A 27834-nucleotide genomic window follows, 5' to 3' on the forward strand; every position below is an offset into this window, starting at 1 on the left:
GGGAGGCGGTGGGGGAGGGGCGGCGGCTGCTGCCTCTGAGGGGAGAAGCAGCGGCAGCGCCGACGACCCTCCGCCGCCGCCGCCGCCGCCTGAGGGACCCGGCGGGCCGCCGCGAGCGGAGCCATGTCCATGGAGGACCCCTTCTTCGTGGTGAAAGGGTGAGTGGGCGCCGAGGAGGAGCTGAGGCGGCGGAGGGAGGGCAGGCCTCTCTCTCTCGCGCTCTCCCCGGGGTGGTCGGCCTGCGCCCGGGAGGCTCCCGGGGACTCCGCGGGCCGCAGGGGGAGCCGGGGCCGGAGGCGGCGCGGGGACGTGGAGAGCGCCGCCCTCGCGGTCGGATCCTGCCGCCCTGCTCCCCGCGGAGGGGCAGCTGCCAGGGAGGGGCGGACAGATTTACCTGAAAAATGATAATTGCCATCATTATAATTATTAACTGATAAATGATAAATCATTAATAAGCCTCGTTATGTTAGCTGCTGCTACTGCAATTATTATTATTTAACAGCAGCATTAATAATAAGCATCATTATATAAACAGAAACAATTAATATTTGACAACAGCAGCAGTAATAATATGCATCATTATATAAACAAAACAATTATTATTTAACAACAGCAGTAAGAAGCAGCAGTATATAAACGAAAACTATTGTTTCACAACAGCAGTAATAATATGCATCAGTATATAAGCAACAACTATTTGACAACAGCAGAAATAAGAAGCATCATATAAACAAAAACAGTTACTTGACAACAGCAGTAATAATATGCATCATTATATAAACAAAAACTATTATTTGACAACAGCTGTAATAAGCATCATTATATAAACAAAACAATTATTTAACAACAGCAGTAATAATAAGCATCAATATATAAACAAAAACAGTTATTTGACAACAGCTGTAATAAGCATCATTATATAATATTATATAAGGGGACGCAGGTGGCGCTGTGGGTTAAAGCCTCAGCGCCTAGGGCTTGCCGATCGAAAGGTCGGCGGTTCGAATCCCTGCGGCGGGGTGCGCTCCCGCTGCTCGGTCCCAGCGCCTGCCAACCTAGCAGTTCGAAAGCACCTCCGGGTGCAAGTAGATAAATAGGGACCGCTTACCAGCGGGAAGGTAAACGGCGTTTCCGTGTGCGGCTCTGGCTCTGGCCAGAGCAGCGATGTCACGCTGGCCACGTGACCCGGAAGTGTCTCCGGACAGCACTGGCCCCTGGCCTCTTAAGTGAGATGGGCGCACAACCCCAGAGTCTGTCAAGACTGGCCCATACGGGCAGGGGTACCTTTACCTTTACCTTTAACAGCAGCATTAATAATAAGCATCATTATATAAACAGAAACAATTATTATTTGACAACAGCAGCAGTAATAATATGCATCATTATATAAACAAAACAATTATTATTTAACAACAGCAGTAAGAAGCAGCAGTATATAAACGAAAACTATTGTTTCACAACAGCAGTGATAATATGCATCAGTATATAAACAACAACTATTTGACAACAGCAGAAATAAGAAGCATCATATAAACAAAAACAGTTATTTGACAACAGCAGTAATAATATGCATCATTATATAAACAAAACAATTATTTAACAACAGCAGTAATAATAAGCATCAATATATAAACAAAAACAGTTATTTGACAACAGCTGTAATAAGCATCATTATATAATATTATATAAGGGGACGCAGGTGGCGCTGTGGGTTAAAGCCTCAGCGCCTAGGGCTTGCCGATCGAAAGGTCGGCGGTTCGAATCCCTGCGGCGGGGTGCGCTCCCGCTGCTCGGTCCCAGCGCCTGCCAACCTAGCAGTTCGAAAGCACCTCCGGGTGCAAGTAGATAAATAGGGACCGCTTACCAGCGGGAAGGTAAACGGCGTTTCCGTGTGCGGCTCTGGCTCTGGCTCTGGCCAGAGCAGCGATGTCACGCTGGCCACGTGACCCGGAAGTGTCTCCGGACAGCGCTGGCCCCTGGCCTCTTAAGTGAGATGGGCGCACAACCCCAGAGTCTGTCAAGACTGGCCCGTACGGGCAGGGGTACCTTTACCTTTTACCTTTATATAAACAAAACAATTATTTAACAACAGCAGTAATAATAATAATAAGCATATTAACAACAATAGTTGTTAATATTTAACAACCACAACAATAGTCACGCTGCTTCTAATGACTGGGCTGCCATATTTTGAGGGGCAAAAGAGAGGACGCATTTGCCGACTTCTACTTTAACTATGGATCCCTTTGACAACATTTTACATACCCAGGAAAGAAAGAGGACATATGGCAACCCTAATTGGTGGCCTGATCCAGCAGGGCTCTTACTGTGCTGTAAGGACAGGGTGCTGGGCTTGGACGCATGTTGCCTCGGGACTGATAGATTTAACAGATAATAATAGCGGTAATGACAGTAATAATAATGATAATGGTAATACTACTAGTAATAATAATAATGACCCTCTTTCTGATGATTTGTTGCGTGCCTTGGTTTAGGAAGGGGTGTCTGGGTCTGGGTCCTTGTTTACCTGAGGGGAAATGGACAGCACTGTGGAAATGGCACATTTTTTAGTACTACATTTGCTCCCATTTTTCCCCTCCCATTGTGCATTCATTCATTCATAGCCTTTTGGTTATAGCCCTCAGGAATGCACCCATCATTTTATGAGCATTTTGCTGACCCATGTGCATTTATGAGACTAAAGGTTGAAACAGGGTTGTTGATACTCTGTCATTTTTCATGTCCGTCACATTTTTTGAAAGATCATCATGTTCAGTGAATGAGATTAAAGTTTTTCATGATGATCTTAATTCTCAGCCTATCATTAGAATATTGATTTGATGGTCACAAGAGTCTCACACATTAGCATCTGGGTTCCCCAAGTTTCCAGCAAGCATATTTTTCCTTCTTCAGAACTAGCTGTGTGGAAGATGGATATAAATTGAAAAGATGATTCTACAAAGCAAATTATAAGGACAAGGTTATGCATTCTTTGAAAGCTTGACATTCAGGGGTTTTAAGGACAGAATCGAAAGTCTGTTTCAATTGAACATAACTTGACATGCTAATGATTGCCTAGAGATGTTTGTTAAATTTGTAGGAAAATGGAGGGACACACAATTGTTTGTGGCAGAAGGATGAGGATAAGCTCATGAATGGCAAACTCCCTATTTCGTGAAAATGTTGTTCTAGAAAGTTAAACATGGAAATTAGCAGCATTGTTTAGCAATTGTGAATCTTTCCAACATAGTAGTCCGCAGTTAGATCTGAAGTGTCATTGACATGCTACCTGAAATGAAAGTCCTCAACCCCTCACTCACCACAACCTGCCTTTCAACTAATTTCTTTCAGATGTTTTTAATTGTAATTGTTGTTAGAAAGTTTTAACTGCTTTAGAATGTTTTTTGGGGAGTTTTTTGGTGTATCTGTTTGTCGCTCTGGGATCCTTTGAGAGGAACAGCAGGATTTAAATAAATAATTTCAACTTGCCAGATTTTGGTACATTTCACTCCTGTAGGTGATGCTTGGAAGCTTAGGTCAGAATGAATTTCCCTTCAAGTAGACCTCTTAAATCCACTTTGAAAGCTTGTCTAGCATGAGCAAAGAGGCAAGAACAGTGCACAAGTTGTATACTGGGAGCCATGTGGGAATAGCATTTCCAAATATAGAGAACCGGATTAACAGGGACTAGAATTGATAGCTAACTAGAGGTGAAATATGTTTGGCTTTTACCATTTTCAGAAAATTAAGGATTCAAGAAAGGACGTTGTAAAGTGACGTTTGTAATGTTTCTCTTCTTAATTGAGGAGAGAGCATAGATATCTCTTGAGCTGTATTGAATAGTCTAAATTGACTATAATGGTAAGCTACCAGAAAAGTCTTCAGAAAGTATGTTAGTGAAAAGCATGCTAAAGACCCAGAAACTAGTTAAGTCATCCAGGTCAGTGATTTATTTTCCTAATACTAACAGGGCTGATTTGTACACTCTGCACATCTATTGCTTTGCGTAGTATAGAGGTGGGAAGGTATCTCTTTCTCCACTGCACATAAAAAGGCAGCCTTTGATAGACATAAAGGTTCAACTACCCTATCTTGCTGTCTTCCCATAGCTGTTGCAAAAAAATTCACAAATTGGAGCTGCAACCACAATTATCTTCTGTAGATGGTGTATACACACAGGTTTCTCTTGCATGTGAGAAACATCAGGCTGAGGAGGTAGTATATGAACTGGCTCATATTTGTTGCATACATACACCAGTATTTTCAGGGGGAGGCGTCAAATGAGCTGTATTTTAATATAGGCAAATAAGAACATTGTTCTATAAGCACAGATGCTCAGCAGTTGTAAGTTGACACCTGTATATAAATAATTATGAGGCCACCAAGCAAATTTTAATGTTCTATTTTGTTCATTTTTCCTTCACTTCCAGGGAAGTTCAGAAGGCAGTGAACACTGCACAGGGGCTGTTCCAGAGATGGACAGAACTCCTGCAAGATCCATCCACCGCTACAAGAGAAGAAATAGACTGGACCACTAATGAACTGAGGAACAACCTAAGGAGCATTGAGTGGGATCTTGAAGACTTAGATGAAACTATTAATATCCTTTGGGTTTTCAGATGTATAAATACGGAAACCTACATTGTACTTACCCAGATGATTTTGGCACAAAGTTACTCAGTTCAACAAATAAGCAAGTTTTGGTACAACATGTTATCTTGGACGCGTTGCTGAAACCAGAAACTTAATTCTTCTCACACTACAAATTATTCTTTACAGTGTGTGTTCATGTTTGTTCTCCCGTATGCTATCATTTAAGATAAGAAAGCATTATTAGAGGCAAAATCCTTTATTAGCTATAACATCTACTCACTCAGATGGCATCAAAATTGTTCGGATTTTAATTCTGAGTACTTTAAGTAAAAGTTTTTGAGTCCAAAGGCCCCCCAAGGGGTGTACAAGAATATATTTTTCTTTTATCAAAAAACCCAATCTGTTGTTAAAAGGACACAAACATGACATATACGCTCAGCACATATCCTGAAAAATGTTTCTAGAATGCATTCCTCCTTTTTTTCCCTTTGTGTAGAAAAAGTAATTGATTTTCAAAGGCCGCATTAAGAATGGCTAAATGTTATGTAGGAACTGTATCTCAAATATAGTTTCCTTTACTGACTATTCTCAACGCATTGTTGAAGCAAACCCTCGAAAATTCAACCTTGATGCAACAGAGCTAGGAGTAAGAAAAGCCTTCATCACAAGCACACGACAAGTGGTCAGGGTAAGGTGTTTGGCTTTCCTAAGTCTGAGGAGGCGACTGCATACAGAACAGAGAAATCACAGCTTTTTGTGTCTTAAAAGTGTTTAGTACGCTTGGTTGGAGCAAGGCAGGTCATAAGGGCCACTTACAGAGCAATCCTTCTCATAAGACAGTCCAATTGTATTTAGGATTGTAGCTTTCATCTTCTAATGTTAGCTAACATTACAAACAGACTTGTACTAATAAAATGTTATACTTTAAAATAAATATCCAGGCATTGAGAAGCTCTTAACAGCTGTTATTGTGGATAGATGCCTTTTTGTTTGTTTGCTTGTTTGTTTGTTTGTTTTAGTTTTGTTTAAAAAAACAACACTGCCCAGTATACAATAGAGCAGTGTTTCCCAACCTCTGGTCTCTAGCTGTTTTTGGACTACAATTCCCATCATCCCTGACCACTGGTCTTGCTAGCTAGGGATGATGGGAGTTGTAGTCCAAAAACAGCTGGAGACCAAAGGTTGGAAAACACTGCAATAGAGCATCTTTATTTTAAAAATTAGCATGTCTAACTTATGGTAACATCAGAATAAACTTCTAATTCTTTATTTCTTTACTAAACAGGATATGAAGGATCAAATGTCAAACACTTCTGTTCAAGCACTGGCTGAAAGGAAAAACAGGCAGGTCAGTATTGCTGCTAGATTGCCTTCGGACTTGACTGCAGAATTTGTGAGATATGGCTGGGCCATTTGTATTAGGTATGAGCATTTAAAGACTGTGCATTGATCATGCTTCATGTAGATGCCCCATGTTTCAGAGCATGACTTACATCTTTGCTCAGAAGGGTGCAATGAGCCTGCAAAAAAATAGGAGAACTTTTTCTTCTGTCCTGCCTGTTTGAACTACCAAACTCTGTTCACACACGTGTGGGAAGGAGGAGTTTGTTTTCCTTAGGTCGATCTTACCCAATGAAGCAAATACAGCAGTTGCCTAAAGATAATTGTAACTCTTGCTTCCCAGAAATGGCCATAGTTTTGTATTTTGTAGGATAGCTAGGAGTGGGTCTGGGACAGCTTATTCTCCTTTCTCCTCTGCCACAGAGGGGGCAAGGTGATGGTAAGTCAGTCAGTCCTCAGATTCTCTTTTGTACTTACTGACCATGTTGGTGGTGGATTGAAGCCCTCTTCCTCTCCTCAGAATTTAAAACAAACAAACAGAAGACTTCAAAGGGTCATGTGAAATTCTGCTGCAACAGGAAATCTTAACCACATCTTCTGTTGGGAGCTCCCCTGTGGAGCTTGTCCTAGTAGGGCACCGACCACAAGGCCACACTTGCCATTGAATAATTAGGAGCACATTTTAAGGCTACTGGTTGTTCCTTTGCAGTTGCGGCTTTACCTGCTGTTCTCCTTAATGTAGGAAAAGTCAGCTTCCATAGCAATCTGCTTGAAAATCAAAAGACAGTGAAAGAGGGAACAGGATTCAAAAGAGAAATGCCCAGACACATTGCTTGACCCTTTTTTAAAAGTCTGGTTCTGGGAATGTGTTGTGATCTGACTGAGTTGTGAGATTTTTTCTTTATACGCAGAAACGGCTCACTTGTTTCCCCTTTGTTCCCCCTTTGTTTACCCTTTGTGCAGGTCCTTCTGGGAGAAAGTGGAACTCATGGCTGGAGTTCTGGGGCTGACAAGTACGGCCGCTTGGATCGCGAAATGCAGTCAGTAAATTCCCACTTCATTGAGGAGCAGCAAGCACAGCAACAGGTAGAATGTTTCCTATGGACAGCTTCGTCTGGATGGATGTGTTTGCATATGTGTGTGTGTGTGTGCGCGCGCGCGCGCGCATGCACATGCACATGCAATCAGAGACAGACAGCCACTGACGTTGGAGGATTTCCAGAGAAGCTTTGGCCTCAGGGCTGATGTGTTCTGTAGGACACACAGGCACAACTTTTCATAGCTCAGTTAAGAAACCAGGATGAAGAGGGAAGGAGTAGAGGAAAGTAGGTAACAGAGGGAAACTCCTGCAGCCCTTTAGGAGATGGATTCATGGGGTGACAGTGAATAAAAAGTGACCACTAACCTCTTCCATCTGTTCTGTTGTCTGTGCTCTGGCAACCTCTAAGTTAGATTACTGTGGTGGGTGGGGTTCTTGGGTTGCTTTTGTTATCTATTTTGTGTTCTCATTTTGTATTTTTATGTTGTGAATCGCCTTGTGATTTTCAGGAGAAGGATGGTACACAAATTTAACAAATAAAATAAAATAAATAACATTGCTAAAGACCAAGCTTCCGGCAGAGTTATTATACACCTTGCTGAAAAACACCACTAATTTACACCCAGTTCAAATAAACACATATGTAAAGGTAAAGGACCCCTGACAGTTAAGTCCAGTCGCAGACGACTCTGGGGTTGTGGCGCTCATCTCGCTTTACAGGCCGAGGGAGCTGGCGTTTGTCCGCAGACAGTTTTTCCAGGTCATGTGGCCAGCATGACTAAGCTGCTTCTGGTGAAACCAGAGCAGCACACGGAAACACAGTTTACCTTCCTGCCGGAGCAGTACCTATTTATCTACTTGCACTTTGGGGCATGCTTTCGAACTGCTAGGTTGGTAGGAGCTGGGATCAAGCAACAGGAGCTCACCCTGTCACAGGGATTCAAACCGCCGACCTTCTGATCAGCAAGCCCAAGAGGCTCAGTGGTTTAGACCACAGCGCCACCCGTGTCCACATATTACTGAGAGTCAAAGCAGACGATGCTCAAATGCAAACAAAGGAATCCAGTCTTCCTCTGAGCATGCATAGCTTAATATGAGGTATCAGTACCTTTCAGAAAGGGAAACATTCTGGAAAGGGAGTTTGGGACATGAAACTGGGAGCAGACTTTCTGGCTGGAAGTTCTGTACTTTTTCTGTAAAGGTAGTCCTTAGAGCTCTTAATGTTAGTTCTTAGAGCAGCCTTTCTCAGCCTTCGGATATTTAGGACTACATCTCTCATTATCCCTGACTGTTGTCTATGCAGTCTGGGGCTGATGGGAGCTGTACTCCACCTGGAAGGCTTCTCTAGATGCTCAAGAAATTAAGATTGGATGTGTAGGGAGGTGCTATTAGCACTTTAGGCTGCCAATTGCAGTTGCATATCACGAGTTTTAACTACATAAATCCCCTCCTCTTTTCTGGGTACCAGTTAATCATCGAACAGCAGGATGAACAGTTGGAGCTGGTCTCTGGCAGCATTGGTGTATTAAAGAATATGTCCCAGCGTATTGGAGGAGAGCTAGATGAACAAGCAGTGTGAGTATTTGAATATAACATGTTGCTAGCCACTGTGGAGAACAAAGTACAGTGGTGCCTCGCAAGACGAAATTAATCCGTTCCGCGAGTCTCTTCGTCTAGCAGTTTTTTCGTCTTGCGAAGCAAGCCCATTGATGGATTAGCGCTTTTAGCGGCTTAGCGGATCAGCTGATAAGCGGCTTAGCGGCTTAGAAAAAGGAGGGGGGGAAGGAAAAAAACCCCGCAGGAACTCGCAAGACATTTTCATCTTGCGAAGCAAGCCCATAGGGAAATTCATTTTGCAAAGCGCCTCCAAAACGGAAAACCCTTTCGTCTAGCGGGTTTTCCGTCTTGCGAGGCGTTCGTCTTGCGGGGCACCACTGTACTAGATGAGATGAGCTTTTGGTTGCATCCACCAGGGCTTTTTTAAGTACAGTACTCGGCCAGCACCAAAAGCAATGTGACGAATTCAGTGTAGTGCTATGGCAATTCTTCCGTCAGTCCAAGCATTTCAGCTTGCCAAATAGAATGATCTTTTCTCTTTTCCCCTCGTGTCCTGTTCGGTGAGAGGGGGTGTTGCTTCTCCCGACATCCAGCCCCAAACAAGTTTGGGGTGTGTGCGGCGGGGTGGGAGGAGGAATCCCCATTGCTCCAAGTGGAAGTCCTTGTGTGGTTTCTGCTAGCATGACTCAAATTGGTTGAATTCAGCCCCCCGAAATAGCCTAGGCCAAGATCCACCAGATTGTCTGGCATTTATCAAGAATTTTGACTTTTTAGTCCTGTTTATTTTCCTGTGATGTGGCAGGTAGCAGGACATAAGATATATTTCTTCTGTTCGACCTGCAGTATTATATGCTAAATCTTGGAAGGCAATGTCACCTTGGCTTGTGTTTCACCTTTAACCTCAGCTTTTGATTATAATAGTGAAGTGTAGAATGAACAATGAGAGAGACTCAACTATGTTTGGGGAGGAGGCATGTGGAGATGAGCCTCCGCAGAAGATACTGGAGCATGGGCAGGTTGGGAATGGGCATTTCTCCAGCTACTTCAGTCCCAGGTTTGGGTCTTCTGCAACTCAGTTAAAGACAAACCAAAAAAAAAACCTTGGTGGCTCCCACCTCATAACTATTTCCCCATGTAGTTGCCAGATTTTTGCAACAAACTCTTCTCCTACACTAAGTTAAAAGCTTAGTCTGACGTATCCTGCTCTCTTCTTGTGGTTCTAGCATGTTGGATGACTTTTCTCATGAGCTGGACAGCACTCAGACACGACTAGATAACGTTATGAAGAAACTTGCAAAAGTGTCCCATATGACCAGTGGTAAGTTGCCTGGCATGGAAATGGGTGATGTTAAAATGTTAAGTCGTCTGTTATTGCAGGGGCTCAACTAGGACATCACCACTCATGAGCAAGAATCATTTTAAGCTGATACAGGTAGGTGCCAGACCTTGTTTCTTCTGCTGGTGCCATCCAAGCAGACTATTTGTCCCAGACCTGTAATGGTTGGAATTCTAAGGCAGCTGGTATAGGCCTGAGCTACTCTGGAAACGTAATCATCATCATTATCATCTGGGCGGCTTCCAACAAAAGATTAAAAATACATTAAAAACAGCAGCATAGCACTGCATTTAGAAGAAAGCAGGTGCTATATCAAATCCATTTTAGTGTATATGATGCAGAGTAATTGTTTGTTTCCAGGGACGCATGCAACATGATAGACATACTCTTCATTCACAATCTTGTGAAATGCCAACTGTTCACTATCCCTGAGTGTCTTTAGCTGGAGACTGAAGAGAAAAGGCTTTAGAAACCTGTACTTGAAAAAAACAGAAAAAAGAAACCTGTGCTCAGGTAGTTTGACTTGTGTGTCTACCGCTAAGGAGCTTCACAATCCTTTATATCATTTCTATTTTGTGTGTTTTACAGTGGTTGCATATTCAATAAGTAAACTTCAGAGATATTTGAATGGTTTGAGGTTTCCAGCTGCTGCCTGATTCCCAGAATATGGATTTAAATTGTGTCCTGCTTTTCCTGCTGCAAGTTTTAGAAACTAGATGCAGCTCTGTTTATGTGGAAGCATTTACTTTGGGGCATTGCTTTTCCAGCTGCACCTGTAGGCACAATATGAACACAGCTTCTTGAAATTCTTACTACAAACGTTTCCAAGCTTTTCTATTTGTTCCTCTTGTTGAGGGATACTAAGAGCAGCAGCTCAGCTGCCATATGCCAGGCCCTTCTGGGATCTTAGTCTTGGAAAGGGATTATGGACCAGCACCAGAGAGAAGGAGGGAATGCATTGTGAATCAGGGAGTTTGCATACCAAGGAGCCTATCGTTTGTTACATGATTCTCCTGACATCTGATTGAACTGTTCCAAATACAGCTGTTTCTTTAAAAAGGCCTATAACAACACCATGTCTTCTCTTGCTGATGGCTTTTCTCGCCTCAGTTAGGCTCCTAGCACTGTAGCACATGGAAAGCTTCTTTCATGGCAGCAGAGAACTAATCCGTATGTGTTCTATTGCAGATCGGCGACAGTGGTGCGCAATTATCATTCTCTTTGCTATCCTGCTGGTGGTGCTTATTCTGTTTTTTGTGCTGTGATGGACTGGCACGCTGATACTTTTCCTAGCTTCCTTCTTGATGAAATAATCAGATAACTCTTTCTGCCCAGAGAGAATTCCCATCATAGAAAAAGGCTGCTCTTCTGTGAATGGAACACTGGTGACATGACTTACTTGCTCTCTCATGGTTCTTCTGCCTATCCTCATCAACTTTCTTGAGGTGCAAAAATGGAAGACTAACAAATGCCCAAACTCTGCTGTCACTGGAAGCGAAGCGTTTGGGTTTTGGACATTGCTGTTTTTCTGTACTCCTCTGTAAGAGAGGTGGTTCAGCCTGGAAGAAACCAATATCTGGCCCCATCTCCATCCTGTCGCAGGTATGAACTTTTTCCAGGAAGCACTCCAGACTTCTTTCTTCCGCTTGTCAAAACAGAATTCTTGGCAATGTTAAACCAGCATGTGCACTCACAGAGAGACATGTCTTGCAGGAAAGCATTCCTTCATGGGCCAGCTACACAGCACTGCCCTGCAAATAAGTGTGGGTCCTCAGTAGGAGAAAAGGGGCAGTAAATGCAGGGACTAAATTCACACTACAGGCATTTTCCATTTCTCCCCTGGAACAGGAGTTCACAGTTAACTGCCACGTGTAAAGAGCTGTGTGCCACACTGTTGAAATGCTGAATTACAAAAAAGTACACACCTGAGCCTTTAAAACAAAAAAATCATGCAAGGCAGATACACGTGTGTGCGAAAACGGTGGGCCCTGAATGTTGAAAATAAACCTAAGATTAATCTTGGCACATATTGAAAGCAGGGTCATTGCTAGTCCTGTTGCTCTAATCTGGGTTGGTGATGCTGATTTCTGCATTTCATTCAGTGAGGCAGACTTGGCTCTAGCAAGTTAGTATGAATCTTGAGCAAACCTACTGTTGGAGTTTGAACTGAAACCAGACTGCAGGGTCTGACCCCCAGGCAGCTAGAGCTCGACTCCCAATTTTGAGAGCTTTAAACTCAATTTTAGTGCACTGCAAAGTGGAAACGCTTTAAAGCGTACTGTAGCTAAAATCTTGCCTTTTTTTTTGCATGAGAGAAATAGTTTTGGCTTTGAAAGTAAGCCTTCTGAAAATAGCAACTTACCAGGAGGGGTTCTGCTCCTTTTTGTTTCTGCTGCTTTTTATTAACAGCTGCCTCTAACGACTGACTGGCAGATCTAACATTTAAATAACAGTTAAAGGAGAAGAAAAATGGGTTCTGCTCGGTTAGGGCTTCATTCTGTCCTATTATGCATTTCTTTCCTTCTTCCATCTTTTTTCTTTTTTAAACCTTTTGATGTGTGAATAATTTCAATGATGATGTCTTTGCTAAACTGACTTTTTATGGGGGATGTCTGGAAACTGGACGATAGTTTCCCCAATGATTGTACCAGATTTTGAGGGGGGTGTGGTTTCCATCCCCCTCATGGTTCACTCTCAAGACGGAAACCTTGATTCCCCCCCCCCATGTCCTGCTGGGTGTAGTCTGCTTGCACAGCTGGGATCAGTTTAGCCCCCCCCCCTTTCATCTCTTCCTGAAGCTGCTGGTTGACAGGCATGTGAAGGAGCCAGGCAGCTGAAGTTTCTGCCCCAAGTCACATCTTCTCTCCCCCCCCCCAATACCTCCTTGCTCTGGGCCTTTTCCCCTGGACTCTGAACCCCTGAACTCCCTTCCGTTCTGACTTGTTTACACATTTAGGGAGGGAATCAGAAGTTGAAGGAGTCAAACCTCAGCAAAGTCAAACAGCGCTGCCTCCACAGCCTTTCCACCAGAAGAGTGATCGCATAAAAGGAGAAGCAGAAATAGTAACCTCTGGTGAGCAGAGTTTACACTCCCCTGGAGAGAAACTGTGATCTATGATGAGATACGCCAAGAGGGTATGTGGCTGAAACAGCCGGCATTTCCTCCTCTGGATGGATAAGCAGAGGCAGGCTCCTTGAGAGCCTATGGGTGTTCTTCCAGGAAAATATCATTAACAGATGACAAGCTTAAATGAAGCACTACCAGGTCCGTCCATCCCCTGCAATGCACAGCCAGAGCAGAGCAGTGGCAGTGAGCTCGGGCCTTTTTCTAGCTCATGCCAGCAGCAGGGAAGTTGAGCAGGCCTAGCTGATGCCCCATGGGCCCTGAGCCCGTGCCCTAGAAGCTTCTGCAAAGTGCTGGGGTTCCCTGGGAGATGTGGAGGGGTCTATAGGAACACAGCAAGCTGCCTTGGTCAGATCATTGGGCTACCTGGCTCAGTAATAAAAACACTGACTGAAGAAGAAGAGAAGAGTTTGGATTTGATATCCCGCTTTATCACTACCCGAAGGAGTCTCAAAGCGGCTAACAATCTCCTTTTCCCTTCCTCACCCACAACAAACACTGTGAGGTGAGTGGGGCTGAGAGACTTCACAGAAGTGTGACTGGCCCAAGGTCACCCAGCAGCTGCATGCGGAGGAGCAGGGAATCGAACCCAGTTCACCAGATTACGAGTCCACCGCTCTTAAACACTACACCACACTGGTAGCAGCTTCCCAGTATTTCAGAGAAAGGCCTTTCGCTGCCCTTCTTAGAGACTGAATCTGGGACCTTCTGCATGCAAAGCGCCTGCTCTACTGTTGAGCTCCAGCCCCTCCCGGAGGGGTTACCTGAAGGTAGAAAGTTCATAAGCAAGCCTCTCCATCCATGAGGGTGAGATCAGGCACCTTACTCCCAATTGTGCTCATGGTGCAGAAAACCTACTTTTATTTATTTTACCCATAAACAGAAATGGTTGTGGAAGCTTGACAGTTCTCTTGGCACTAAAACACAAAGCTGCCATTTACTTAACAGCTGGAGATAACAGTTTAAGCCTTCAGATAAAAAGCTGGTTCAGGAGTGAGAGTTGTGCCTCGTTCACATATTTCCACACTCTACAGCAAACGGCTTTTAAGTTTAAGCTCTTAACTTTTGAATGGACTGCCTATACGCCACCTTTTTTATAAGAGCGTTAATACTGCAATGCTCCCTGAGCTACATATATATATTCACCAAAGAGGCAAAGTATTGAACTAACAAAAGTCTGCAGCTCTGAATGCACCCCTTTCAATGCCTGACTCCTCAGTATGGCGGTAACAAAGGAGGCTTTTGTATATGGGGACAACCCTGGTGTGGCTGCCCCTTCAGAACAAGCAACGCTTTTGTTTTGGACTACATTCCATGAAACAACTAATTTTAGACATGAGGTTAGAAGTCTTTTGAAAATTGCTTTCAGAAACAAAACGGTGCCTCTAGCCACCACCACGAGGAAGGAAAAGGCTTCAGTTTCAGGTGTTCCCAGCACCGTGAGTACAACAAGTTGATCATCCAGATGACAAGAGAGAGTACTGACCCACCCAACCCTTCCACATGAAGCTGCTATTTTTAATTTTCTGCTCAGTTTTGTATGTGCCTTATTGAGAACTTATAACAGTATATTCCCAATGGAATGAAACCTGTACAATAATTGAACTGAGGATGCTTTAGAAGGGAGACATTGATTGTCCAAATTGTGCACTGAGCCACCCAGATGTGACCGGGGAGAAGAGTTACTGGGCCCCGAGAGAGAATTTTAAAATGTCAGGATCTTGTAACCTCTGGACCTGCCTGCTGCCTACCAGGCTCCCCTTTATGTCTGCCCTGGGGGCGATTGGCTCACTATGACACTGCAGAGATGTCCTTTCATTGTTTTAAGATTAGTTCAGGAAAAGCACTCCTCTGCTCTTCACAGTTTGGAAACGCCTGAAGCCTTGGTTCCTATCAAGCAGGTACATTCCAGGTGGTTCGAGCAACTCAGTCGCTCAGATTTTGCTGACATGCTTGGGCAGAGCCAGCGGGCTGCGTGTGACAACAAGCCAGCAGTGGACAGACAGCTGCCTCCTTGATGTCCCTCCCCCCCCTTTTTCTGACGCTGTCATCTTTACTCATCCAAAACACTGCTCCATTGTTCACTTATTTTAGATGTATCCAGGCACTCCAGCAGCCATAGCCCTATATGCAAACTACAAATGGGCAGCAGCTGCTACTTATTTTGGGGTGGGGGGTGGGGGTTGGTTCCTTTGGCTCACCTCCCTGATAGCTGCAGAGCAAACATGTTCACAGCCATAGTGGAGAACACTCACAGTGTTTCGTGGTGAAACATGTTGAACGCTGCTTAAGTCAAATTGCTATTTTCCCATCGGCTGTTTTTTGTTAATAATCCACTTTATCAAGGCCTTGAAAAATGGGGCGGGGGGGGGGAGGAGAGCAGAGCTCAACCTATACTGGTCAATGGAAACAGACCAGAAGTCAGTTATGGGTGGGTGGGTATCGGGAGGAGAGTAGAGAATTCTGTCCCTCTGCCAGGCTCTGGGTGCAGCTCCACCTACATGGGAATGGCGCTGGAAAGGCAAGACAGCACAGACTAAAGGAGCTTGTGCCATTTAGGATGATGATGAGCTGCAATGGAGGAAAGGCTTTGTGTATTTTCAGAGGTCATCTAAAGGAGGAAGTATGGCAGGTGCAGCTTTAGCACCTTCCAAAATTTCCCCAGGAGCTGGTGTTACCATGGCCAACAGCGTGAGCAGCAAATTGGGAAGTCTCCAGTGCAGAACTTGCCCTCAGCCTGGAGGTGCCCTCAAGTAAGCCATAGTCTTGGCCAGACTCTTGCCTTCCAGAGTTTGGAGGCTATAAAGAAAGGAACTCTTCTTCCTCCCCACCCGCCTTACCTAGCATTGCGGGCTCAAATCTTCCTTTTTCTCTATAAAGAAGGGAGGTCCACTATTTATACATTTTTAAGAAGTGGTGTTTTAATCTATTTCCTGTGCAGGTTTTCTGGGAGTAGAGTATTTGGGCATTCATGCACCATTCCATTTAACCATTCTGTAGAAAATTTAATTGGGCATGATGCTCTCGGATGTGCTTTTGCACCTAGCTTTTGTTACCACTCAGACTGAATAACTTACTTTGGGCCTGCTATAAAAGGGAGAAACCAACCACAAAGGGGGTGGGAGCGAAACAGCCATTTTGCTTGCAGCAAGGTGCAAATCAAAAAAGAATGTGTGTCTCTTCTGTTTGAAGGTGGGCTCTCGGCACCAAAGATGGTGCCATATAAAGAAATAATCTTTGACGATTGCCTGTCTGCATCGCTTGGGTATCGGGTTCTGAAACTGGTTAGCAGGGAATTCAAACACGGAAAAACATTTGCAGATAACCTTTAAAATGCACTGTGAAGATAATCTGTGGCCAACATTTCCAGTGAGGAAAACCTGTGGGTGACAAGATAATAACAGGACCATAGTATAAATTCTCAGGTGAAAACATCCAGGCAGGGGGACTGAGTTTAGCAGTTACAGCTAAATTAAATAGTGCAATCCTGAAATGTCGTCGCCTGCTGTTTCCTGTTCTTGCTGTTGGAATCATGTGATATGTGTGTTTGTATATATATGTATATCTAAAAGATCTTGCCGCAGTATTAAAAGAAGATGATTGACTTACCACCTGTAGACTTTCAATTGTGTTTCAGCTGGTGGCAGTTTTAAAGTTGTTGAGATTTATTTTTTAAATTCATTTTGTCTCAAGTCTAAGCACTTAACAGGGCAGATGTCAAACATTCATACTGGCTCTGTTGATACCCATGCTTCATAGACTCACGGAAGCATAGAATTGTAGAGTTGGAAGGGACGCTTCAAAGACATCTAGTCCAACTCTCTGAGATGCAGGAATCTAGACTAAAGCATCCATGACCTGGCAGAAGGATTCATATCCAAACATTTGCAGGCAGTACATTTCAGCATTCACCTTCCCGTGTCATTTTGAAGCCACCAGCTTTTGTAGTTGCCTTTGCCGCCTAAGGACGCCTTCCATTTGCCTCCCCTGCATGCATTAGAAGTGAACCCAAGGACACAGTACCCACAGAGCTGCAAGAGACCCACAGAAATGTATGCCTCTCTTTCGGATTAACAACCAAGTCTCTTAAGTAAGGCAGGGCTAGTGTGGTTGACCAATGAGCTGGCACAACCGCTGGAGAGAAGAAGCTGTGAGTAAATATTTGGGGTGCTGCTGCTGCTGAAGGGAGTTCAGCCCCTAGGAAATGGTGCCTATGATCTGGGATAGCTTAGCTGGTAGAGCATGAGACTCAGGGTTATGGGCTCGAGCCCTGTTGCCAAAAGATTCCTGCACTGCAGTGGGCTGGACTAGATCACCCCAGTGGTCCTTCCAACTCTAAAATTCTATAATTCCATAAACCAGGGAAATCCAGGGAATCTTTCCCAATCCCGCCCACATTCCCCATTTTTATTTCCAAGTGACACTTCTGCAGACCTCCGCGCTCACCTGTGCTTGCCCTTCTTGGGCTCCATCCCTGTTTGCCCTCAACCACCTGAGTCCACTATCAGAGGGAAGGATATACCCAAGAGGCAGCCTCTCAAACCTTCCCACCCTTCAGGGACAACTGAAAGAGGAGCAGCCCTGTCCTCGCATCCCCCAGAATTTCCTCAGAGGGTGGTTGCAAACAGCCACCCGCTCTCCAGGGCGGCAGGAGAAAAAGGCAAGATGCCATTCAAACGAAGAGGAGTGGTAGGCCGTTTTTGTTCTAGTTCACAGGCTCCTTCCTCCGAAGAAAAGCGCCACAATAAGCCGAGAGCTCTTCCCTCCTCCTCCTCCTCCTCTTCAGGGAACAGCCAGCCAGGCAATCTGTCCAGACACCCTGGAGTCATTAGCATTGGAATATGCGCTTCTGAAGGCAAACTGAGAACAAAAAAGCTGAAGTTACTCATCCAGGGAGCAGGAGCAGGCCTGGAAAGAAGGGGGGGGGCAGTGAGAGGCAGCTGGAAGAACCGAGGCAAAGCTGGAACAGGGCAGGTGGCTTCTTGGCTTGGCTGCCAGCCCAGAAATGTTTGGCACAGAGCCTTGTTTGCTCCTGCGCCCTCCTGATCTCTGCTGTGTGTCAATGGAAGCCGTGGGCAATTGGAGCAAGTCTCCCCTCCCTCCTTCCTTCCCTGCTGTCAAGCCCTGGCTGGCTGTGGAAAAAGCCAGCAAAAGCAGGAAGCCTTCCAGGAAAGGGGGAGCAGCACCTCTGGTGGGGTACCAGCCATGTGATGCGCTGCGGGAAATAGGGCGGTGGGGATTCAGGGGGCCTCTTGCTGCTGGGGGAGCAGCAGCCCTGATCCCCTCGCCCGCCCTGGTGGCAGGGCAAACGGACCGAAATCTCTTGCAGCCTTTGTCTTGTTAGCAAAAGCTCATCCCAAATGACAGTGTCATCCTCTGCCCAGAACTTATTTTTTTATTTCATTTATTTACAAGTCTGTATCCCACCTTTCCTTTCAGGAGCCGGAGGTCGTGTATAGGGCTCCTTCCCTTTCTTTATATTGTCACAGATCTAGGGGCAAGTTACTCAGAGCCGCTGTTCGCTCTTCGTTCTCTTGGATGCTGGCAGTTCTGTTTATCTCCGCTTTAAAAAATGCACACACACAGTCTCTTGGCACACAAAATGGGGGGGGGGGGGCAGTCATAGCAGAACACTTGAAAAAATTGTTTTCTTTTAAAAGGACTTGCCTATTGCCACTATAGGCATACATTGTGGGCTGGAAGATACCAAAGGAAGGAAGCTTCACAAGCCTATTGGGGCTGCAGCAATTTTCCTTCTTAGCATATACGTCGTGCGGCTGTACTCCTAGAGCACAGCAAACACAGAGAGGCATTTGAGCTTATTCTGACACAGAGATCACGCATGGCTGCCAAAGCAAGTGGAAATTGTCCATTAAGCAAGTCCAGACCCATTTGGAAAGAACCAATCACATGTGGCAGTTCTTGAACGCTGTTGCTGTCGTGCTGCAAAAAATTATAAAGGTTCCAAACACCCATCCCAAAAGAGGTGGCCGGCTGAATTTTTGAGAATGATTTTGGGAAGGAACTGCCCACTGTCTCTCTGCATGCGTCACTGCTCTAGGTTGACCTGTTTCGAATCATAATGCATGCCCAGACCATGCACAAACAGCAGAATGGGCATCTCTGAGGGTAGGTGTTGGGGTGGGTACAAGCTCGTAGCTCACCCTTACATCGTTAGTACAAAAATATCTCCAAAGACATCTTAAAGGCCTCTGATAATCAGCCCATTTGCCTCCTAATCCATGGACAGCTTCCATCCATGTTGGAAAGGCAGCAAGACTGGAAGTCATAGCCCACCGGCAGAGGAAGAATGAACAACCATGGGTCATCTCATTAAGAAATGAACAGTGATGTCCTCTTTGCCTAGACACTATTTGCTTGGTTGCTTTTGCAACTAAGTTAGAAGCCACTGGGGCCTCAAATTTCAGCAGCACCCTGCGCGGTGCCAAAATTCTCTTGTGCTCCATTTTAAATCACAGTTGCGGCCGAAAAGATCATACTCCCATAAATCTGTTCCTCAGCTGTCAAGTGCTCACCCTTGAATCTGCTGATAGCCATAAAGCCTTATGTGCTCTAAAGGATGCACATGTGCGCTGGATTGCGTGTGCGCATTAGTGATCATTTGCAGAGGGTGATTTGCCTTATGTAAACGGGTAGGGCAGAGTCTCAATGTAAGGTTTGGTTCCAGCAGTGCTGTAACGGGGGTGGGGGTAGGGTGGGCTGGCTAGGCAAGGTTGTTTGCCCCTGGGCAAAGCCTCCCAAGGGGTGCCATTGAGGCTGTGCGTACACAAATGTGTATTGGGTGTGTTTGCGTGCGCGCGCACAGGCACGCGCCAGACTGGGTCTTCAAACCACGTGAAATAAAGCCTAGTTTCACCCCTGGGTTCCAGTGTTGGTGAATCCTTATCTCTCCCCCACCCCCCCACCCGCCTTGCCATAAGTAATTTAAGGCCCTGCTAGCTCCAGAGAAAAGCAGCTGGCCTTTGGGTACCTTTGGCATAGGAATGCTTTGCAGAAGCTGGAGGTGCAACTCCCAGGAGCCTTGCTGGGTCCAGGCAGGGGATCCATTGACTAAAGCATGGGTAGGCAAACTAAGGCCCGGGGGCTGGATCCGGCCCAATGGCCTTCAAAATCCAGCCCGCAGACGGTCGGGGAATTAGCGTGTTTTTATGTGAGTAGAATGTGTCCTTTTATTTAAAATGCATCTCTGGGTTATTTGTGGGGCATAGGAATTCATTCATCCCCCCCCCCAAAAAAAAATACAGTCCGGGCCCCCACAAGTTCTGAGGGACAGTGGACTGGCCCCCTGCTGAAAAAGTTTGCTGACCCCTGGACTAAAGAGTCACTGGAACACAATCATGGTTCTCAGGTCAAGTCCCTTTCAGACCTAAGAATTAGGAGCCAAATCATTTCTTGGATTTGGGTGGGACTCTTGCAAGAATCACTGCAATGCAACGGGTAGTTTTCCAAAAATTGTTTTCCTATATGCCATTGTTTTAACTGCTTACATTTGTTCAGGGAAGTTTTTAATGGTTGATGTTTTATTGTGTTTTTAATATTTTGTTGGGAGCCGCCCAGAGTGGCTGGGGCAACTCAATTAGATGGGCAGCATATAACTAGGGTTGCCATGTGTCCTCTTTTTCCAGGACACACACTCTTTTTCAGGGGGAAATTTTCTGTCGGGGTGGATTTTTAAAATTTGCCTAAATGTCTCTGGCTATACTTTCTGGATGATACATGGACATAACTGGTGGTTGAAGAATTGCTTTCCTCTTCTTTTCTCCTGCCCCCCCCCCTCAACAATATATCACAGCTTCTATAGCATACATATAGTAGTAAAGGTACCCCTGCCCGTACGGGCCAGTCGTGTCCGACTCTAGGGTTGTGCGCTCATCTCACTTAAGAGGCCGGGGGCCAGCGCTGTCCGCAGACACTTCCGGGTCACGTGGCCAGCGTGACGAAGCTGCAGCTGGTGAGCCAGCACCAGCGCAGCACACGGAAACGCCGTTTACCTTCCCGCTATAAAGCGGTACCTATTTATCTACTTGCACTTAGGGGTGCTTTCGAACTGCTAGGTGGGCAGGAGCTGGGACCGAATGACGGGAGCTCACCCCGCCGCGGGGATTCGAACCACCGACCATACGATCGGCAAGTCCTAGGCACTGAGGTTTTACCCACAGCGCCACCCGCGTCCCTATTCATATAGTAGGGGTATTTAAAATGAGAGTCATCATAGCGACCTCTTTTTCGCTCTTCAAAATATGGCAACCCTAAAATAAATAACAATAATAATAGTAATAGTATTATTATTATTATTATTATTATTAGTGTTACTATTGCAAATTGCTTCAGGGTGCGGCATGGGAAGCGATTCATAAATTAAATGACTGAATGAATAGCACCTGTGCATCTGTGTGATCTGCAGTGAGACAGCACTCTGCCAGGTCTTCAGATCGTAACCCAAAACATCCAGTCCAAACAAAACGCTTCTAGCATCTGTTAGCAAAAACCTAAGGAAAAGGCAAACGGGGGGTTAATATTGGGCTGCCTTCATGGTCCTTTTTTCAGGAAAGAAGCTTCTGGAAGCCCAGCTGTCCACCTGGCAGCAGCATCCTTCTTTGGTGATATCTTGCCTGCTTCAGCAAACAATTAACATTTCAGTCGAAGGGCAAGACTGCTCAATATTGCCATTTGTCAGACAAAGGGGAGACCTAGCAAAGTCTGCAGTGGTGGGAATAGTCATTTGTTTTCCAATACATATTCAGGCACAGAGCTGCATGAGCCCTAAGTGGGCTCACTAATAAAACTGTGCCCCCCCCCCCTTTGATGAGTCAGTGTAGTGCAATGATGAGGATTATCTATGACTGGAAAGATTTAGTTTCAAATCCCACTCCCTCTTGGGCCAGCCAATATCTCTCAGTTTAACTTAATGACATTTGTTTGTTGAGGGTTACAATTGCAAGGAAGGAGGGACAAGAACCATGCAACGCCACCGTCAGCTCCTCGGAGGAAAAGCCAGGAAATAAACTGCAAATCTTTGACTCCCTTGACAATGGCTTACCTGCTCGAAATGATCCATTGGTACTGAACAGCTAAGCCCAGAATTCATCTTGAAAGAACTACACTGGCTCCCAGTACGTTTCTGAGCACAATTCAAAGTGTTGGTGCTGACCCTTAAAGCCCTACATGGCCTTGGTCCAGTATACCTGAAGGAGCGTCTCCACCTCCATCGTTCTACCCAGACACTGAGGTCCAGCTCCGAGGGCCTTCTGGCGGTTCCCTCACTGCGAGAAGCCAAGTTACAGGGAACCAGGCAGAGGGCCTTCTCGGTAGTGGCACCCGCCCTGTGGAACGCCCTCCCACCAGATGTCAAAGAGAAAAATAACTACCAAACTTTTAGAAGACATCTGAAGGCAGCCCTGTTTAGGGAAGCTTTTAATGTTTAATAGGTTATTGTATTTTAGTGTTTTATTGGAAGCCGCCCAGAGTGGCTGGGGAAACCCAGCCAGATGGGCGGGGTATGTATGTATGTATGTATGTATGTATGTATGTATAAATAAATAAATTATTATTATTATTATTATTATTATTATTATTATTATTATTATTTGGCACACCAAGCAGGAGCTTCCAATGAAGCCATCAAGAGGCCACATTTTTCTCCTGCAAGTTGTAGGGGATATGACTGGGCTCTGGTCTTCCCCAAGTCCATCAGCCTGACAAAACACCAGCAGAACATGGCATGTGGCTTGCAGCATGTCTCCTCCATGCTCGCCTCTTGCGGCTCTGAGTTCCAATGAGCCCAGCATAGTGCAACAGACGGCAATGCAACACACACCTGCTGTAGGCCTCAGTCCTTTTTCCAAAGATGCTTGCCACTGGTGCTGGGTGAAGACCCTGGATTAAAAGTTGCTCTGTAGGCTTCCCTGTACTCAGCTGTTCTTCCCACTGAGCTGAGCTGAACTACTTCAGAAACCTTTAGTGGCTTTAGAAATGTGCAATTGGAGCTCCCATAGTGGGTGCCATTTCTTTCTGGAGCGCTGCTTGTTTCTTAAAAAAACACACACCCAAAGGTCAAGAAATGCAAAGCAGCATTATGGCTAGCCTACCCCACAGATGGGGTGCAAGGATAAAAAAAGGATTGTGCCGATTTGCAAAACCGCTCTTCCATCAGCGACTGAAGACCACCAAGTTCTCTCAAAAAATAATTTAATCAGAGAAATACAGTAAAACAAGGTAGAGAGGCTTTCCAGCACTGTCGAGAGCAGCCCATGGGAGCGCTCACAACAATCGTAAGAGAATCCTCTCCTGTCACAATCAGCTCTTGGCTGCAAGGCTCAGGGGTGAAGCTGGTATTCGGGGCTAGTCGGAAAGCAAAATGGTTTCAACACACACAACAAGAGGGCACATTTTCTTCACCCTGACAGCAAATTCAGACCTTTGCCTCCTTAGGGTGCACCCAGCTCTGGGTTGTGCCATTTCAGACATGAAAGTGGGGGTCGTCGCATAACTTCCCTTCATGTAGAAAACTAGCATGCTAGGTTTTTTTAGCACACTAGTTTTCTAACATGGCAGGGATTTCCTCTGTACGGAGGAGCATTAAATCAAGTGAGCCCTTAGCCTCAAACTGAAATGGTACAGCTCAGACACAAGTTTAGCATGCCATGAGAGCTAGGACATTGTCGTAGGCTGAAAATGAAGGGGGTAGGAACATGAGGGCCAGGTTAGCTTTTTTAGAGTTGGAGAGGGCTGCCTAGCGACTACTGAGGAAGAATTTCCCCAAGTACAGAACAATACAGGCCACTGGAATCTGCGGGGGCCTCAAATCCTTGATTCTGACCTGCCTGTAAGAAGAAAACCAAGGCCATCCACCCTTTTTGCTTCCCAGACTGCAAATGTGTGGCTGCTGCTCACGATAGCAGGACTCACCTCTTGCTGCTGCCACAGTTTGGGGACAAGTACACCACCAACATGAAGCAATTTTAAACCTGCTGTGAATCTCTAAAGAACCCAGATGTTTTACAAGGGTGCTGAGGGCTCTCTGGTAAAGATGTCAAGCCCCTTTAAAGAACAAGTTCTACGATCCTTTCTGTAAAGAAACTTAGAAATTACAGTTTGGAAGGGCAGGTGGGTGGGTGAAGATTCTTCAACAGGGACCCTGAGCTCCCCAACAGGACAACTGATGCACAGATCTCAATGCGATTTACATTTTTGGTGTAAGATGCTTGTTAACAGCACAGGAGATGTGGAGTCTGCCCAGGACAGCTACAACCTTCTATAAGGGCTACATGCTGTTTCACAGAGGGATGCCGTTTCCATAGCTATCCAAAACAGATTCACTGGATTCTCAACTCCTGTAAACTTCCTGAGGTAAATATTTGTTGGCAGTGTGGCTGGCTGTGTGCACACTATACATTTAAAGCACATGACTTTCCCCAAAGAATACCTGTAGCTTGTTAAGTGTTGGGAATTGTAGCTCTGTGAAGGGTAAATTACAGTTCCTAGGATTTTTGTCCGAGCTTTTCTTCAAAGCGCTGAACAAATGCACAATATGATGAGGTGGAGCAAAACTCATAAACAAGGTCAAATTGTGCCTTAAACATCTCCTAGGGTCTTTTAAGCTCAGTGTATCAATTTGAGACAACCCAGCACCCTTCAAACTTTATAGAGGAAACATGGGTGCCTGTCACTTCATCCCGCATATGCAGGAAAGCAGCTCAGGGCCCCAATACGCCCTGCTAATTCTTGTTCCTTGGTTGCAGAGGGGCGGCTGGGGGAGGGAAGAGAGAGACCCATATCTTTGCATAAATTAAAAATTCAGCGCGCGCACTGGCTTGCATTGCAGCATCATCCCGAGGGCTGGCGGTGTCACAGCCCACATTCAAGTCAGAAAGGCATTAGTACGGAGGTTTGAGCTGGGCTCTGCTCCAAGTCTCAGGCAGGCCCACTAGGCACGAGAGGCTCCTTTGCACTGTGCAGGGAAAGCATTGTGCTTCTTTGCTACCGCCGGACGGGCCTCTGCCTCAGCACTCTAATCGAGAGGGTGTCTGCCCACAAGAGAAGTTCATTGATCTGGGCCAGGCCCAGCCCAGCAACCTTGGCACCGTTCACCTCCAGGATTTCGTCCCCAACTCCAAGGAGTCCAGCATACAGTTTAGCTGTGCTGGCATCTGCCATCTCCTGGACGTAGATGCCTGCCAAGAAAACAAAATGAAAATAGCTTTAAAAAGCAACCCGTGCTATTCATGCAGGCAGCTCTAGTCTCCTAGTATCAGTTCCAAAGCAACGAAATCACTCCCTCTCCATCCTTTTCTTGGTCTCAATGAATCCTGGTTTGAGCATCTGAAATGGTTCCCCCCTTAGCCAGAGATTTGGGGGATGGGAGAGTCTTGGTGTCACATTCCTAAGCAAGATGTTACTACTCAGTGAGGAGGTGCAGTGGCCAGCTGCTTCTGTTCAAGTGCCATCTCTCAACCCCCAGCAAATAGGATCCTGCGTCTTACCTCCTGTGCCATTGGTGGTCTGTTCCCAAGGCAAGACTGGCAGACTGAGCTCTGGGTTTCAAGAGTACCATCTAGACTGCAGCACCAGCCTACCCAACTCGAATGAGCAATCGTGCCTCACCAGGTCCTATAAGACCCTTTGAGCTTGCTCCTGAGCTTGGGGATTTTGCTCCCTCTCTCAGATTTTGACTCCTGCCTGGCTATGACTACACACCTGTTTGGGGCTCTCTTGGGCTGATAGCAAGTTCTGCTCTTGCTCTTCTGACTGCCTGCAGCCTGGCGAGACATGTGCGCACCTGCTCATCGATGCACATGCAAGATGAATGATTTTCTGCACACAATGTTTTAGTAAATCCTCATTGCGGCAGCCGATCTGGAGGTTCCTTAAACTCCAGTGTCCATCTGGTTGCACAGCACGGCGCAGGAGAGATGCCAACGGCAGTGGACCAAGGTGCTGAAACCCCAATTCCAAGTTTCCACTGAAGCACCGTGCGCCAACTGGACTGTGTACAGGCATCAAGGGGTTGTAGCTCCTCGACTGAGCTCTCTCCTCGCAACTCGGATCAGGAAATGTGTCTACATGCCCTTCAGTAATGCCTCTGCTATGTCTGCTCATGTATGTCTCTTCTCGCTCCACACAGACAGCTCAGGATGGATTGGGAATGAGAAACCGTGGAACCTGAGCAGTAATTCTTAAACGAAGAAAGTTGCTGGTGGCGAGACTCCTGCCTTGACATGTCCTCTGCCTCCCCCTCCTGCTTTTGGAAAGGACTGCTGATGCATTAAGGCCGTCTTTTTATGTAGTGCAAGAATATCTCAAATCCCATCTATGCTAAAACTCACATGCATTAAGCATCCCTGAAGCTATCTGAGACCCAGGAAGAGGAGTGGGAGAAGATTTTATGATGCTCTTCCCTCCCACTGAAGGCTAGGTTGCCAGGGTAACGTGGGACATCCGAGACCTAAAGCGGTCAAAAGGCCTAGGCACTTCTGGTCACCTCCAAGGTGACAGCAGGGGAAGTGGAAAGCAGGAAAACACCATATGTGTTTTCTATCTCATGACCTGTAACCTTTCCTGACGTACGTGAAGATGTTTTATGACCCTTTGTTTGCTGCGTTTGAACTACTATATAAGCTTTAGTTCTGAAGTATCTTGGGGCAGACCTTCTAAACTGGCATGGTGTATTGAGCTCTGCCCTATTGCAATAGCTATAATAAACACTGGGTCCCTAAATCCGAATGCTGGACTTGAAAACAGTTTCTTTGGTTGTGTCATTTCTTTAAAAGGTGGCCCCTCACCTGGGTAATGAACAAGGCAATGTAGAAGTGAATTCTTATGACACTGATAAGAATGCTGAACTGTGAGGGTCAGACTAAACTGAGGCTCATATTGATGCGTGTTTAATCTGACAGCTTGAATGGTGCTGAGTTTCTTATTTCTGCGGTGCTTTCTTCACAAAGAATCTGTTCTCAGCCCAAATTCTCAAGTGTCTGGAAACATAGGCTTTATTTTCACTATCTTTCAAGCTATCGTGCTTTCTCATTGCCTTTGCCATTGCACTCCAAAACACTTGAGAAGTATACATGGGCACTGAGGTTTTGTGTCAGCACGTAGCATCAGCCTCCAATCTGTGCTACAGCACAGAGGCTTGTGAAACGCTCTCTCAACCGGGGAACAGCTTCACAAGCAATGCTCCTGAAAAGAGGGCCATAAGAAACCAGGCAAGCTCAGCAACTGCTCCAGCCCCATGGCTAAGAGACCAAAATGATTTCTGGCTGTTATGGGGTTTGCTGAGTTGTGTCTACAATGCACTTGTACAAATTCAACGTTAAAGAAAATAAGAGGCCACAGTTATGGGAGAAACACAATTAGTAGCAGGAAATCTTAGGTGGAAGGACTGTACTTCAGCGGTAGGTTATCTGCTTCGCATACATAAGGTCCCTGGACCAACCCCCAGTATCTCCAGGTATTTCTGTGGAATAAAGCCCTGAGTAGCCGTACTTCAAAGACTGCAACTAGGCCATGGGCCATAGCAGGAGTGCCTGGATTATGCCCCTATCAACTAGTAGGCTTTGTGGTTGTCCCACAAAATCCTGGAAGTTGTCCTGCATGCATCAGAAGGAACCTCTCCCTGCCCAGAAAGGCTGTTGGAAAAGCACAGTAAAAACAATGGAAGAAACTCAGAATTACCCCTTTTTGGACTTCTGCACCCTCGCGGCATGCTGGCTGCACTTCACTCTGGTTTTGTACCTCGTTAGGAGGGAAATATGAGGAATCTCCAACCATGTTTTCCTCCTAGTAAATGCTAACATTGGCCTTTTGCAGAGGAGAGTCCTCTGC

The 27834-nt window shown here is 45.7% G+C and overlaps 2 protein-coding genes across 6 annotated transcripts in view; one reads left to right on the plus strand and one right to left on the minus strand.

The window, feature by feature from the left end:
* Window positions 1-26750, plus strand: STX6 (syntaxin 6). Of its 4 annotated transcripts, none has more exons than XM_079981722.1 (8): window positions 1-158; window positions 4431-4600; window positions 5187-5281; window positions 5879-5941; window positions 6898-7020; window positions 8442-8548; window positions 9754-9848; window positions 26135-26750. In XM_079981722.1, exons 1-8 carry the CDS (start codon window positions 124-126, stop codon window positions 26188-26190), a joined length of 744 nt encoding a protein of 247 aa, XP_079837848.1. In that variant the 5' UTR covers window positions 1-123; the 3' UTR covers window positions 26191-26750. The 4 variants fall into 4 exon arrangements, with proteins under 4 accessions (XP_079837848.1, XP_079837846.1, XP_079837847.1 ...); XM_079981720.1 differs by lacking the exon at window positions 26135-26750 and adding an exon at window positions 21939-22098; XM_079981721.1 differs by lacking the exon at window positions 26135-26750 and adding an exon at window positions 11055-16599.
* KIAA1614 overlaps window positions 23183-27834 on the minus strand; it is a gene marked incomplete at its 5' end in the record, with an annotated part of 28733 nt that continues 24081 nt past the window's right edge. For both annotated transcript variants that reach the window (XM_079981110.1, XM_079981109.1), the window contains one exon: window positions 23183-25184. In XM_079981110.1, the coding sequence (XP_079837236.1) occupies window positions 24991-25184 (194 nt within the window). In that variant the 3' untranslated portion in view covers window positions 23183-24990. The remainder of the gene's footprint in view (window positions 25185-27834) is intronic.

Source organism: Podarcis cretensis, assembly GCF_951804945.1.
Source record: "Podarcis cretensis genome assembly, chromosome: 6".
NCBI lineage: Eukaryota > Metazoa > Chordata > Lepidosauria > Squamata > Lacertidae > Podarcis > Podarcis cretensis.

Bases quoted from the DNA above. Each gene is read 5' to 3' on its own strand.
- STX6 (XM_079981720.1), top strand. From the start codon at position 124: ATGTCCATGGAGGACCCCTTCTTCGTGGTGAAAGG. The intron at 5,282-5,878 runs GTAAGGTGTTTG...TTTACTAAACAG, and splicing joins GCACACGACAAGTGGTCAGG to GATATGAAGGATCAAATGTC. The intron at 8,549-9,753 runs GTGAGTATTTGA...TTGTGGTTCTAG, and splicing joins GAGCTAGATGAACAAGCAGT to CATGTTGGATGACTTTTCTC.